Genomic DNA, 17,079 nt, shown 5'->3' with positions numbered 1-17,079 from the left:
AGTGGAAGCAGAAAGCAGTGGGAAGAAACAGTGTGACATTTGACACTATACGGGGACGTCATTTGGTTCACTGATGGGTCGAAAATAGACCAAGGCGTTGGGGCAGGGGTGTACGGCGTTCAGCCAAGACTCTAGGAAAACTGGCCTCTGTATTCCAAGCTGACATTACTGCAATCAGGCCACGTGTGGAGGAGAATATGCATAGGTGCTACAAGGATCGTAGCATCTACACCTATTCAGACAGCCAGGCATCCCTGAAATCATTAGCAGCTTCTGCAACAGAATCTAACACTGTTGCAGAATGCCACAGGGCTCTGGTAGAGCTAGAGGGAAGCAATAGGGTAAACCTAGTGTGGGTCCCTGGCCACTCAGGGATCTGTGGCAATGAACAAGCTGACAGATTGGCTAGGATGGTAGCAACAACTCCATTTATTGGACAGGAACCTGTCCTGACAATCACCAAGGCTATGATCAAATTAGAGCTACGGAACTGGCTTAGGAAACAGCATGTAGGATATTGGACCTAGGTTCATAAACAAAAACATGGTAAGGTAATGATGCCCAAGCCATGTTTTTTAAAGGAAGCTCTGTAACCCTGGGATTGAACAGGAAAGAGATCAAACTCATAACTTGACTTATGACCAGCCATGGGAATTTCAGAAAACACCTATATACAATGGGTATAACAGAAGAGGACTCTAAATGTAGGATCTGTGATGAGGGTGAAGAAACTGCATCACACCTAATCTTCGAATGCACGGCACTGAAGAGTAAAAGATGTAGAATCTTCGGGACAACTAGACCTGAAGAAATTGTGTCTAACAAAAAACTGGTGCGGGCAGTGGTGGGTTATACCTAAGCTGTTTTAGCTTCCCTGTTAAAACCAAACCAAATCAAATCAATGGTTCGACCATATATGTGATATACAACTAATAGAGAACTTTACTCGAATAAGGAAAGAAACATCAACAGTTCTTAGAAAGGAAAATAGGAAATATTACAATGACATACTTAACAAGGCAGAGGAGGATCTCACTCACCACAGGACTGGACAAATGTATCAAAACATGGAGAAATGTACCAAAAAGTATGTAAAGAAAGAACAGCAAAAGATGAAAAAGGAAGAATACTAGTGAATGGAATAGAGATAGGGCAAAGATGGGCAGAATACTTCTCCCAGCTCCTAAACTGCAAAGACCCCACAGAACCTCTTCCTTTTGAGTCTCGACAAACTGTGGACACAGAAATGACTACTACCACTGAATATGAAATTACACAAATACTCAAAAAATTAAAGAACAACAAAGCAGCCAGGGAAGACCAAATTGTTGCAGAGCTAAAAAAAATGTACGACCTCACCTTGTAAGAACCATGACAAGCCTCCTACGGAAGGTCTGGGAGCAAGAAAGTCTCCCAGAAGATTGGAAAATGGCCATCATCTGTCCATTACTGAAAAAGAATGATACCCTAACATGTGACAATTATAGGGGAATATCTCAGATAGATGTCAGCTATAAAGTACTATCTCTATGCCTCCTAAATAGGATACTATCATTTGCTGAAGAAGCTGTAGGAGACTACCAATGTGGGTTTGGACGCAACTATTTACCCTAAGTCAAACAACGGAGAAATGCTGGGAATATAATACAGACATGCACATGCTCTTCATTGACTTCAAAAAACCTATGATAGCTTACACAGGGGTACTATAATCAGAGAAATATAGGAATTTTACTTTCCATCTAAAATAATCCGCTTGGTGGCAATGTGTCTAGAACAAACACTCTGTAAAGTGCAGACAAGTACCGGTCTATCAGAACAGTTCGAAGTTCGAACTGGCCTCATACAGGGAGATGCCCTCTCCCCTATATTATTCAACCTTGTGCTAGAAAAAATAGAATGGAAATTTATGAAAACTGACCCCATTGGAATACCCCTAAACAACATGTCAATGACTTGATTGGCATAGGCGGATGATATAATCCTAATCAGCGGTAGAGGAGAAGAGCTCAGAAGAGTGGCAGGCTCGTACTGCAAGATTGCTAGTAGTGCACGCCTGCAAGTCAGTGAAAATAAGACAGAATACATGGTCCTGAGCAAGTCAGTAAGAGATGGGGACCCGTTCACACTGGACAGTCAACGACTCAAAAAGGTCAAATACTTTCAAATACCTTGGTAGTCTCTGCAGTGATCAGAACCACTGTGAAATTGAAATAAATGCAAGAATTGTCAGAGGCAACAGAGCATACTTTAGCCTTCAGAATGTGCTGAAGAAAAGATCCCCATCAAGAAGTTTTAAGATCAGGCTGTACCAAAGTATGATTATGCTAATGGTTATGTACGGTTGTGAAAGCCTCACCTTTAGAACAGATGAAGAGACACTACTTGTTTTCGAAGGAAAAATCCTCCGAAAAATATATGGTCCTGTGATAGATTCACAAACAGGGGAATGGAGAATACGAAAAAACCAAGAATTAAAAGAGCTTTATGCACAGTCTGACATAAAAAGAATAATAAGAAGAAGGTTGACCTGGGCTGAACATGTAGCAAGGATGAATGGAGGGAGGATACCCCATGATGTGTTTCTGGGAGCTGTACCTGGAAGGAGGTACCAGGGACCACCACAAACAAGATGGAAGGACAATATTGACAAGGAAACCGAGGACATGGGACTAGGAGCAGGAGGCCCGTAACTGGGAATGATGGAGGAGGAGTGTGGAGCAGGCATATGGTCACTAACGCCCAAGACACGGATAAGTAAGTAAGTAGGCTACTCAAGCAGTAAAAAGAGGGATGCCCTGTCATATGCCTGGGGAGAAATTACAATGGGAGTTCCATGTCCCACAGGGTTTGATCATGGGTCCGCTACAGTTCTTGCTTTGTTAACAACCTGCCATTTTCTTTGAATCAGAAATCACAATTAATCTTGTTTGCGGAGGATACAAGCATTACTGTGAAGCTGAGCAAACATGCATCAAGTGAGAAAGTAGAAAATAATGTTTTTGTGAAAGTTACTGTATGGTTTTGCACAAATAGGCTAGGTTTAAACTTTGAAAAAAGAATGTGGTTCAGCCAGTTTTTTACTGTGGCTGGGCTCAATTTCAGGGTAATAATAAAATGTAAACCCTTTATCAAAAGATTCACTTCATTATCTGTCATTTTTATGTTTGTGAGACTGACTACTCTGTCTGAAAATAGATATCTGATTTCCTGTTATACGTGTAATATTCCATTATACTTTGTAAAATGGATGTTTTCTTTCTGTGTCTCAGTGCAAACATTGCTCTACCACAGGCAAACAAAAACATCTTACAGAGAGGTCATGGGGCGGCACAACTGAAATTCCACTATGAATGTGTCATTGACCATCAAGATTTTAGTCCATTGTCTTTTGTCTTGTTAATTATCTTACACTTATAGTTGTTTCCTCATGCTGCAAGGTTTAGGTTTACAGATGTGATGTTAATTTTAAATGTTTATACTGTCATGTATTATTTACTTTGCCAGACTAGGAGCTTTCTATTATTACTGCTTACATGTTTTTATGTGGAGTTTAAGTGTAAATTTTATTTCCACATATTGTCACGCACTCTCTTTGCCATATGAAATAATATTAATGAATAACTACACATTGCATTTTAACTATTGAATTATATGACACTTGTTACTCATATATCCTAGCATGGCCTCTGCTATTTGTATAAATACAGGATGTACCCATGCCATTACCAGTACTTATTACGTAGCCAGATATATAGATATTGATGCTGACACTTACACCAGAATATTTTTATGATAATGTATTGCTGGTAAAAGTGAATGTCAATAATTTAGTTCTTACACCACTGGTTCTTTTTTATTATTATTATTATTATTATTATTTGTAACAGATCTGAAGATGACATTGGCCCCCCTTAAAGGGGGGGGGGGGGGGGGGAAGTGTGGGGGAATGGCAGTCACCCGACTGCCACAAATCAGGCCACTACTTACGTTGCACATTGTTCTGCAATCTTTCCAAAACACAGGATGAGCTTTCTTGTGGAGAGGCACACTTGAAGTCTTCCACTAGCTCAATAGATTTTTTGATTCAGGATTGTAAGCATAACACCAGGTTTTGTCACTTGTGATAATTTTTGGAAAAGAGAGAGAGAGAGAGAGAGAGAGAGAGAAAGTTTGGATCATTTCAGGACTCTTCTTTCAAATTCAAAGCACAGCATACTTCCACGCAACCTCGTTTTTGTTCACAGTCAGCAGGCTTGGCGCAAATTACCACCCACCATTTTCATTTATAAGCCTTCAGTCACAATTCGCTGTACTGGACTCCAAGTCACTCCTGCTCCACAATTTCTTCAACAATCCCTCGTCGATCTTCATTGCTGACTGCACGAATGTTTTCAACATTTTCATGTGTCAGGAAGTGGAAGGATGACAAGAATGAGGTTTGCCTTCAACTGACATTTCACCATTTTTGAAATAGGAAAACCACTCAAACACTAAAGTATTCCCCACAGCATCGCCCTTGTATGCCATTTTTAATATTTCAAGAGTTTCTGTTCAATTTTTTCTGAGCAAAAAGCAGAATTTCACTGCTTTATGTTGTTCACGAAAATTAGCCATTGCAAAAATGACAATTACACAAAATAGTTGTCACTAGAAACTATGGTGAAACTAGTCCTGACCTCTTTCAGCAATGGCACTCGGCTTACTGACTCTGCTGGAATGTTCGCTCTATGTGCTCCTACTGGCAAAACCTGGTACTACAAAAGCTCTGCTCACCTAAAAATTTGTTCGGTTTCTTTTGGGTCTCCTCTCTCATACATCCTTGGTTTGATGAACTTTCAAGCACTCTCGCACATTGCCTGGCCCACTAAATCACCCAATTCTTAATCCCATAGGAAGTTTCTGGGATTATTTGGAATACAGTGAGCTAAACACAGCAACAAACATCTTCACAACTTCAAGCCTTACAGTATTTAATCATCAATGAGTGGCCTCAGCTGAACAAGGCATACCTAGGGATCCTGCAGACACCCTTCCTCAGCAAACTGAGGCCATTATCAACACTAGAGGCAGTTTACATGGCATTAGAGTCAAGTGTCATGGAGATAACAAATTTTTTGTCCGGGTAGCTTCACTGGGTGTAAAAATTTGAAATAATATCAACTAGAATGAGTACAAAGGCTCAGTCATAATTAAATATGTGGAAGACTTCTGTTCACTGATAGGAGACCGGGAAAATGTAGTCAGTGTATAAAGGAGACTGCTTACAAAACATTTGTGTAACACATCCTAGAATATGGCTTAAGTATGTGGGACCCTTACCAAGCAGACTAACAGGTACATGTGACCCATGGCAGAACATCTTGGATATGCTGAAAACCTTGAAATGGTAAATGCTTGGAGACAGGCATCAACCATCCCACAAAACCAAAGTTTCAAGAACAAGTATTACATAAGAAATATAGGAACATAAAACAACTCTCCACATACTGTTCCCAAAGTGACAGCAAAGATACACACAGAGGCAATGAAGCAGTCAAGAACAGAAATGGAAGTAACATGATATGTGGTACAATGGAAAGTAGACTCTGTCATGTACTCTATAGTGGTTTGAATGACACTGGAAATCAGCTGTGCAAGTAATCTCTTACTAGAAACAATACCATATGTGTCGTGCGATCATGTGAGGGGCAGTGCATCAATCACATCCACATGTGACTGTTCCACTCTGTTGAACAACCCCTGAAGCTTTGTGTTTATAGGCTGTAGAAAAATTTCTGCCACCAGTCACAATAAAAGGTTAATTTATTTGTCACATAACCAGTTTCGGGCTTGCGCCCATCTTCAGGTGTTTATACATTCATGTACATGTTTATATACTGGAGATCACCGTATAAATACAAAAAAATTATTTACTGGCGACTAAACAGATACAAGTGGGACAATTGTAAGTGGTAAGGCATGGTTACATCCAGTATATAAACATGTAGATGAAAGTATAAACACCTGAAGATGTGCACAAGCCCGAAACTGGTCATGTGACAAATAAATAACCTTTTATTGTGACTGGTAGCGGAAATTTTTCTACACCCTATAAAGGAAGTCACGGAGTTCAACAGCATTCACTATGAATAAAATTCATTTAACTTAGTGTTTATATGTTGAGTTGAATGCTTTATCCATGGGTAGTCATATATCCCAAAAGGTGACACAATCTTCACATTATTGTGGCTGTTTGTTTAGGGCACTCAATGATGTCGTTATCAGTGCCCCGTACAAACACTACAGGAGATGAATGTGGTTAAAACATATAAAATTTAGACTTGCAAAAGCAAGGTAAGATTACATTTGCTCTGTTGCACGCTTACTCACACTAGGACACACAGACATTCTTTAACAGCACAAAACTGAAATTGTCTTAAGATGAGTAATTAAAACATTCTTACCAGGGCAGAAAAGGCACAGGGCAGCTATTCTGGGAGTGATGGTTGGCTGATCACTAGTATAACAACTTGATGAGCCAACCATCCTCTACACATACTAAAAGCTCCGGCCTAACAGCTTAGGTAGAAGGTCAACTAAAATACAGATTCTTAAAACATATCTCACATTCATTATATCTTCACTTAAAATTGAGGTCAGGTCTGCCAGTAAACTGGCTTCTACCCTCTTGTCTTAAAATAAATCACATGTTGTCACAATGTGGCAAACTCTAATATTGATAAACGAACAATATATACTTCCCACCCAGCCCCACATTTTTAGTAATTTTTCATGCGATGCCATGCAATATTTTCACCCTCTGTGGAAACAGGTAAAACATCAAAGCATTTTCAATGTCACATTATAAATCTTACATTTGTTCTTTCTTTACTTTCAGTTCAAAGTGATATCACAGTGTCATCCAGAGGTTGTATTAATTCACCCAATCTGTTTTTCTGTGTGTGCTGATATCTACAAACAAAACTACCAGACAACTTTTACACCACTTCTGAAGAAAGCATATGAACTATACTTCGATTTAAAGGTGGGTACAGAGAAACTGTGGACACCACAGTTCCTTTGTTTCACACTGTGCAACTTGTGGGGATGGATAAGGGTTATTACAAATGATTGAAGCGATTTCACAGCTCTACAATAACTTAGTTATTTGAGATATTTTCACAATGCTTTGCATACACATACAAAAACTCAAAAAGTTTTTTTAGGCATTCACAAATGTTCGATATGTGCCCCTTTAGTGATTCGGCAGACATCAAGCCGATAATCAAGTTCCTCCCACACTCGGCACAGCATGTCCCCATCAATGAGTTCGAAAGCATCGTTGATGCGAGCTCGCAGTTCTGGCACGTTTCTTGGTAGAGGAGGTTTAAACACTGAATCTTTCACATAAACCCACAGAAAGAAATCTGCATGTGGTTAAGTCGGGAGAGCGTGGAGGCCATGACATGAATTGCTGATCATGATCTCCACCACGACCGATCCATCGGTTTTCCAATCTCCTCTTTAAGAAATGCCGAACATCATGATGGAAGTGCGGTGGAGCACCATCCTGTTGAAAGATGAAGTCAGCACTGTCTGTCTCCAGTTGTTGCATGAGCCAATTTTCCAGCATGTCCAGATACACGTGTCCTGTAACGTTTTTTTTCGCAGAAGTAAAAGGGGCCGTAAACTTTAAACCGTGAGATTGCACAAAACACGTTAACTTTTGGTGAATTGCGAATTTGCTGCACGAATGCGTGAGGATTCTCTACTGCCCAGATTCGCACGTTGTGTCTGTTCACTTCACCGTTAAGAAAAAATGTTGCTTCATCACTGAAAACAAGTTTCGCACTGAACGCATCCTCTTCCATGAGCTGTTGCAACCACGCCGAAAATTCAAAGCGTTTGACTTTGTCATTGGGTGTCAGGGCTTGTAGCAATTGTAAACGGTAAGGCTTCTGCTTTAGCTTTTTTCCGTAAGATTTTCCAAACCGTCGGCTGTGGTACGTTTAGCTCCCTGCTTGCTTTATTCGTCGACTTCCGCGGGCTATCGTGAAACTTGCCTGCACGCGTTCAATCATTCCTTCGCTCACTGCAGGCCGACCCGTTGATTTCCCCTTACAGAGGCATCCAGAAGCTTTAAACTGCGCATACCATCGCCGAATGGAGTTAGCAGTTGGTGGATCTTTGTTGAACTTCGTCCTGAAGTGTCGTTGCACTGTTATGACTGAGTGATGTGAGTGCATTTCAAGCACTACATATGCTTTCTCGGCTACTGTCGCCATTTTGTCTCACTGCGCTCTCGAGCGCTCTGGCGGCAGATACCTGAAGTGCGGCTTCAGCCGAACAAAACTTTATGAGTTTTTCTACGTATCTGTAGTGTGTCGTGACCATATGTCAATGAATGGAGCTACAGTGAATTTATGAAATCGCTTCAATCATTTGTAATAGCCCTGTTTACTTTCAGTCCAAAGTGATATTACAGTGTCATCCAGAGGTTGTATTAATTCACCCAATCTGTTTTTCTGTGTGTGCTGATATCTACAAACAAAACTACCAGACAACTTTCACACCACTTCTGAAGAAAGCATATGAACTATACTTCGATTTAAAGGTGGGTACAGAGAAACTGTGGACACCACAGTTCCTTTGTTTCACCCTGTGAAACTTGTGGGGATGGATAAGGAAGGCGAAGAAGAAAATCATCTGGCATTCGGAGTTCATATGATATGGCATGAATCAGGCAAACATACCACGGACTGTTACTTCTGTGTGGCAAATATCACTGGATATTTCTACAAAACTTGTGCATCTCTATTATATTCAGACCAGTTTCTAAACCACATTCACATGATCCTGTCACTTGCCTAAAACCATTAGTACCTACAGAATATACAGTTTATGATGAAACACAAGAAGAGAGTACTCATTCACCTTCCAGCAATGTATCAGACTTTGCCAATCTGGAGTGGCACATATTCAATGAACAACGCTGATCTTTTGCTTGCATCGGATACAACACTTCACATTTTCACCACAGACACAAAAAACTTGTGAAATTGTTTGCAATGAGTGTCACTATTTGCTACTATACAGATGTTCAAGGTCTCATATGAAGCCTCTGGGTGTAACACAACACTGGAGCGTGGGGATTCTTCATCGACTCTTCTAGAATATGCTTGAAATCAGTATTATCACACAATGGAAATAAATATGCACCAGTACCAGCTGAAAGAGACATATGGAACTATGCTACTATTTTTTTTGAAAAAATACACTAACGACTACTATAAATGCTGTACCTGTGGTGATTTAAAAGTTACCACCATTATTAATGCAAACAGGGTATGAAGTGAGACAGTAGAAATATAGCAACACCCTGAAGTAATGAACTTACTTTTAATGAAGTTCTGTGTCTGATGAACATTTCCATCAGTCCCAGCGAAATTCCCACAAGAACAATGCTATTTCTCCCCACATTCAGCAACTCCCACTTTAAGAAAAGGTCTGCTTTAAAGGAAAAAAACATGAAACATTTTGCAAATTGAAAGCCAGTTTTTACACAATTCTTAACATTTTCAAGTGAGTTTCCAATTTTTTCTATTTCACACAGGCCAAAATTTTGTCGTGTGATGAAATAAATGGTAATCAATTCAACCGCATGATACGTACCTAGAACTTAGTACAGTATATAATTCGACTTCCCTTGAAGTGATACCAGTAGATGCATTGAAAGAATCGGAAATCGATTTCCATGCGACTTAGGTCAAATGATCTGATGTCACAATCATTGAGTCTACGAAACACCAATAGCGAAATCGTTTGTTTTACTGAAGTGTCGAAGTTTCCAATTTTACTTTAAGTTATCAATTTTACTTTAAGTTATCAATTTCACTTTTGTGGAGTAATGGCCTTCAAACATAGAAAGCTTACAGTTCAGCAAAAGCTGCCAATCATCCATGATGACGGTAAGAATCAAAACACAAAGCTCTCTGACATGGCAAAGAAATACTATTTAGTGCCATCTACAAGCCTGACATCTTCAAAAATAAAGAAGCATTTGTAAATGCTGAAGCTAGCAATGTTTTCAATCATGTGGTGAAGGCTTCTAGGAAATAAAATATAACACATTTCTGCGAAAATTTTATTTCTGATCACTATTTAATAGCAATTATTTATTGTTGTTGGAGCAAGTACTAAAACTATAAGCTGACTCCCAAATATTTAATACATACATAAAACATTTTATTTGAAATACACTTCAATTCTTGGAAGATTTTACTTATTTTACTTGGAGGCATAAACCATTTCTGCCCCACCCCCCTTTTTTTTACTAATTATGACAACTTGCCACAGAATCTGCAAGATAGTACTTTTACAGTAACAGTAATTTCATCATTAATGTTTGCTGATGACACCAATATACTGGATTAACATCACTGTGATAATGAATTCCACAACACGATTTCTGATACAAACTATAAGCTGGTACATTGCGCACACACAAACAACCTTATACTGAACAACGACAAAATTGGGTACATAATTTTTTGCCATCACACAGTCAAAGGCTACGTAATGGACACAGGAGTGTAAGGCATATGCCAATTGTCCTATAAATCAAGATACCTGAAAATAAAGCTAAACAGAGATGGATTCAGAGCAAAAGCAAAAACATTATGTCAGAAGAACTACTGCTACACAGTACTAGAATTTACGAATGTTAGTCTAAAACAATCAAGTTCAATATTTTGTTACGTACCATAAGTTTATAGCTGGTTAGTTCATTCTACAGATGTTACTGTTATTTTCTCTTATTATGAGTCTAAAATAACCAAGTTATATGTTTTCTTAAATATCATTAATTCTGAGCTTATTCATTTCAGTCTACAGGCATAACCATTGTTTTTTATCATTATGAGTTTATTATAACTTAACTGTAATTGTGACTTGCCCCATACTCATTGTTCTCTTTTTATTACGAGTTAATTAAAATAGTTATATAAACTGTATTTGAGACTTTTTCTACATCCACGTGTAACAGGAGTTCTGAAGGCAATAAAAAATCAAATGAAATAAACAATTACTTTCTACATTTGCGATTTGTGTATAAATATGGCTCATTTGCATATTTAGCCAAATCATGAATCCAACTATGAAAATTATCTGATCAAAATGACTAAATAACTGTTTCCTGTGTGTAGTACATCAAAATACCGTCGACAACCTGTGCATTTACTCCACGATTTTACACATGTATTTAGGTGTGCTATATGAATACAATCTTTTTATTTGCAACAATCAACATGAGCTTCAAGTACTTTCATCTCTTTTATGAAAGTGATGATTTATACTGCCTTGAGATTTTGTCATTGTATTACATTATTTCTTGTTAGTAATTACTATTTACAAGTTTGTTGGACACTACAGGGAGAAACATACGAAAAATAAAGCAACATGCTAACTAGTATTTACCTCTGTCCAGCCTGTGCTGTAGTTCGAAACTAATGTGCTTCGTGTCATACAAATTTGGAAACAGCTCATTCATTTTCTTCTTAAATGAGCTATAAGACACTGAAAAGAAGTAAAAAGTGTGAAGTAAGACATATATTTTTTGAATTGGTTATAAAAAATTTATAGCACATACAAGAATTTATGTTGCCAACATCAACAGAACACAGAGGCAAAAAACTTTCATACAAACTCTCACCTTCACAGGCAATAAGAGGATATCATAGGCTTACTGAACTACATCCAATGATTCAAGACAACTTCCACAAACAAAGAAAAGATATCCTGTTAAAAAAAAGTTTTAAAATCCAAAAAAATAACAATTTAACTTTTCCTCAGGTGACCAATTTTGTCAAGATAACAGTACATGTGATTTAACTAGAACGTATTCACACTGTATATTTCAGTTTTGATCTGTCTTTCTTAAAAATGTTATTGTATTCTTAAGACTCTTTGCTCTGACAAGCACTGTTCTGCAGACACTCTACACCAGTATCATCAACAGAATGCAATACAGATAACCACATGTGTCTGACATAAGGACAAGTGCAGATATGTGAAGCCAAAAGATCTGTCAGTAATGTGTGATCATTTATTGGACAAGTGGCTTGGTGGCTCAACTAATAATTACTGAACCAGCAAATCTAATATCCAGATTTGGTTAATTGGTCAGTATTGAGATATTTTCTGTAACTTATTTTTTGATACCACTTTAAACTGGAGGGCAGTATAAATTTTGTATGAGTTCAGGAATTTTTCATGATTCAGCATTGTTCACTGAACTGCCAAAGAGCAGGGAAAAAACTTTTACAATATTACCTAACTTTGACCAAGCAAAATTAGATTTTGTTTCTTGACAAGTTAAATGAGAGCACTAAGGCCACCATATTTAAAATTGCACAAATTTTTAAAAGTTCTTAAGAACTCTTAAAAATGTTTAACAAATTGTCAAGTAAATTCAGAGTTGCAACTTTGGGATCTCAAAGGTAAGCTAAGACATACGTTGATAATCTGTCTTTGCAGCTATGGTACAAGAAACAATAGTGAAAAAACTTTCAAGCAGATGGTGTTCACTAAGATTAGTAAAAATCTTAATACTAACATCAACATCTTTTGTAATGAACTGTTTTTAGATGGAGAAAGCAAGCCACATTATATGTGTGTTCATTAAGTCCACTGATGTTATTTTATTTCAATAAAACAAAAATCATTTCCTAACAAAAATACGCATTTCCTTGGAAGTTGCAAGACGGATTTAAAATATCTTCACTGATATCAGAAATAACCTCAGAAAAAAGTAGGCCTCTTGAAACAAGTGTATAAGATGGGGAAGAATTATGTAAACCAACACTGTAGGTGACCACCAATAAAATGTTGGTTCTACTCTGTTCGTTACTGTCGGTTATTAGCCACTTCTCATATGTATTATTTTACAGGTATTGTGTGATTTTTCTTTCGAGAAATATAAGAATACAGAGCGTACAAATCGACTGCGACAGACACAATTTTCTTCTTCTTATCATCCAAACTTCCTAACATAGAAACTACTTTTGAAGTGCCAAAACGTACTACAATAAATAAAACGTCAATAAAATGCCACGCTGTACAACATTTTTGCGGTGTGACAGTTGCGATTCCTGAAATCCATCGCCCTTGGCTTCTAGCCCGCTGAGGAGCACAACAGTCCTGGGTCCATGCATAAACCGTGAAAATCCACTGAATTATGCCACACAAAAACAGACCCGCCCTGCAGGCAGATCAGTGAGACTAGACCTCAGAGGCAGGGCCTGCATATTACTGGAAACTGTATAGCATCAGATCGTCTGACCCGATCCATTACAGATACCAGCAAAAATTACCTCTGGTTTTGGCCCGGCGTGGAAATCCACTTATGTGGCCAGCTATTCATGAGCCACAGACAGCTTGATGAAATGACACCATGGTGATCAATCAGTCCAACAGATAACTTGCACATATACTGTGAGAACCAATAATAATGAGGATAGCTAGCAACTTACCATAAAGGTGATTACTGAGCTGCACACACACATGTAGAGAAGACAATCACATTCTTGTGACTAAATTTTCAGCCACAGCTTTTGTCAGAAAATGAGAGCACACACACACATTCACACAATTTCAACTTATGCACACATGACCGCTGTCCCCTGCTGCTGCGCCTACATTCTCTGAGAGTCAGATCCAAACAAACCACTCCTCGTACCTCCCTGCCTCTCATCGGCTGCTAGGCTAGCGGCAAAAAGTGATGGCAACAAAGACTGGAAGCTGAGGGGAGTGACAGGTAGGAGAGAAGCAATAGGAATGAGGGAATAGGGAAGCGGCACATGTGTTCAGCTGCACACAGTCAGCAAAATTGCATAACACCCCAGTAAACAAACTATTTCGTCTACTGACACAAAAATGAGGTTTTCCCACTGTTTTTCACCCCCCCCCCCCCCCAAAAAAAAAAAAAAAAAAATCCCTGATATTTCCCGTCTTTGAAATTCTCTGATACTCCCCGATTTTCCTGATTTCCAGAACCTGTGGCAACCCTGAAATTAAAGTGGTGCTTCTACCAATTGTGTCCTTGCCACACACCTGCCCCAGTTCAGTAGCCTTTGGCGTGCACATGTCGAGCCAAACCTAGCATGCCATCACTTAATTAAACTGGCAGACAGCACACTGACATAATGACTTTAGAATTAGAAATGGACAATGATTTATTTAAAAAAATATATTATGGCCATAAAACTATATGCGAAGAAAATGCATAGAAAATACTGCACATAATGAAACAGCAGTCTCCCCATATTAATGTATTGTTGAGTGTGTTAGACGACATATTGCAGCCAAATACATTATTACTACTTTTCTGTTAAATTATAAAGCTATTTTGGTGTTAATTATGAGAACATTTAAGCATTTCTTAACTTCGCACATTAGTGTCAACTTTGGATCAAAGCAGGAAGCATGGGTCTTCTCCTTCCCAGAGATAACATAAAAAAAAAAACATACCAGCACAGGCAGCTTAAACCACACAGCTGTTCTGCCTCATATTGTCAATCTTTTATGGGTGACAGGAAAGGGGACAGTGTAGAGAGTGTAGAGAGGGAACAGTGTTCACAGCTTTGGGGAGGGGAAGGAACAAGATACACAACATTTAAAGAAACAGACTGAGGTTTAATTGACCTGTTCTGAAGACTCACTGTCCAAGAAGTCATCTGAAGCAATGACAATGTTGTCAACAAACTTTTTCAGATGCCCTCCTTCAAAAGTCGTTCTCTTGCAGATTTTCAGCATCACACACACACTTTAACCAGTCTTCCAAGGTGACATCATTGACCACTTCAAGAAAATTCTGAACAGCTTTCATTCTAAATGTGCAGTTTCTGAATGCAATCTTTCCTTTCAATAGTGCCCACACATTTTCTGTGGGGTTGTACTAGCAGTGCTAAAGTGACAGTCTCACAATCCCATGGCCCATTTTTGCTACTAAACTGTCAAGTTCAGATTGATTATAAATTGACTTCCTTCAACATCTCCACATTAGTATTATGGTGTGAAATAGAAGCACTTTTCTCTTCTAGCCAAAGTGCACACACAATGTTAACACTTATACATGTATATATTGTCTTTTCTGGCTAAATATTGCTACTGATGAGTTTGAAATAGTGAAGATTGGCTACTACCTCAACACTTCATTGTACTTCAGCTCCTGCGAGTTAATTGTGCTCTGCCCAACATGTCCTATATTATTTCTGTGTAGCCCGGATTCAGTAATTAGACGTGATGTTGCGTTCCATCATGTAGCTGCTTTTTTTTCTAATAAATCTTCTTTCATAGTTTCCCAGAGAAATAAGTAAAAAAAAAACAATGCTTTTAACAACATTGGCAATTATACACTCCTGGAAATTGAAATAAGAACACCGTGAATTCATTGTCCCAGGAAGGGGAAACTTTATTGACACATTCCTGGGGTCAGATACATCACATGATCACACTGACAGAACCACAGGCACATAGACACAGGCAACAGAGCATGCACAATGTCGGCACTAGTACAGTGTATATCCACCTTTTGCAGCAATGCAGGCTGCTATTCTCCCATGGAGACGATCGTAGAGATGCTGGATGTAGTCCTGTGGAACGGCTTGCCATGCCATTTCCACCTGGCGCCTCAGTTGGACCAGCGTTCGTGCTGGACGTGCAGACCGCGTGAGACGACGTTTCATCCAGTCCCAAACATGCTCAATGGGGGACAGATCCGGAGATCTTGCTGGCCAGGGTAGTTGACTTACACCTTCTAGAGCACGTTGGGTGGCACGGGATACATGCGGACGTGCATTGTCCTGTTGGAACAGCAAGTTCCCTTGCCGGTCTAGGAATGGTAGAACGATGGGTTCGATGACGGTTTGGATGTACCGTGCACTATTCAGTGTCCCCTCGACGATCACCAGTGGTGTACGGCCAGTGTAGGAGATCGCTCCCCACACCATGATGCCGGGTGTTGGCCCTGTGTGCCTCGGTCGTATGCAGTCCTGATTGTGGCGCTCACCTGCACGGCGCCAAACACGCATACGACCATCATTGGCACCAAGGCAGAAGCGACTCTCATCGCTGAAGACGACACGTCTCCATTCGTCCCTCCATTCACGCCTGTCGCGACACCACTGGAGGCGGGCTGCACGATGTTGGGGCGTGAGCGGAAGACGGCCTAACGGTGTGCGGGACCGTAGCCCAGCTTCATGGAGACGGTTGCGAATGGTCCTCGCCGATACCCCAGGAGCAACAGTGTCCCTAATTTGCTGGGAAGTGGCGGTGCGGTCCCCTACGGCACTGCGTAGGATCCTACGGTCTTGGCGTGCATCCGTGCGTCGCTGCGGTCCGGTCCCAGGTCGACGGGCACGTGCACCTTCCGCCGACCACTGGCGACAACATCGATGTACTGTGGAGACCTCACGCCCCACGTGTTGAGCAATTCGGTGGTACGTCCACCCGGCCTCCCGCATGCCCACTATACACCCTCGCTCAAAGTCCGTCAACTGCACATACGGTTCACGTCCACGCTGTCGCGGCATGCTACCAGTGTTAAAGACTGCGATGGAGCTCCGTATGCCACGGCAAACTGGCTGACACTGACGGCGGCGGTGCACAAATGCTGCGCAGCTAGCGCCATTCGACGGCCAACACCGCGGTTCCTGGTGTGTCCGCTGTGCCGTGCGTGTGATCATTGCTTGTACAGCCCTCTCGCAGTGTCCGGAGCAAGTATGGTGGGTCTGACACACCGGTGTCAATGTGTTCTTTTTTCCATTTCCAGGAGTGTATTTTCCACATAAGCATTTTTATTACAGAGCATTATTATCTCCCATCGGTACAACCATCACTCTCAACATCTAATCACAGACAGTAGCAGCTAGTTTAAAAAAAATGAATTAAGTCTACTTTCATTTGCTACTTCACCAATATTATGTTTTTTTGGTTATCATTACTCTGAAGAGTTTACTGTATAACAGCTGTTATAAGATAAACTGTATTATCATCAAAACAAATGGGAAAAATACAACTCATTATACTTTCATCATGTTT

At 39.8% G+C, this 17,079-nt stretch overlaps 1 protein-coding gene across 1 annotated transcript in view; it reads right to left on the bottom strand.

Annotated features, from left to right (window-relative positions):
* Positions 1 to 17,079, bottom strand: part of LOC126248766 (pre-piRNA 3'-exonuclease trimmer-like) — a 250,164-nt gene that overhangs the window by 136,459 nt on the left and 96,626 nt on the right. The window contains exon 5 of the mRNA XM_049950130.1: positions 11,458 to 11,556. Coding sequence (XP_049806087.1) covers positions 11,458 to 11,556 — 99 coding nt within the window. The remainder of the gene's footprint in view (positions 1 to 11,457; positions 11,557 to 17,079) is intronic.

Source organism: Schistocerca nitens, chromosome 1 (genome assembly GCF_023898315.1).
Source record: "Schistocerca nitens isolate TAMUIC-IGC-003100 chromosome 1, iqSchNite1.1, whole genome shotgun sequence".
Taxonomy (NCBI): domain Eukaryota; kingdom Metazoa; phylum Arthropoda; class Insecta; order Orthoptera; family Acrididae; genus Schistocerca; species Schistocerca nitens.
The sequence above is the reverse complement of the archived record's forward strand: the minus strand, read 5'-3'. Positions and strand labels throughout refer to the sequence as shown.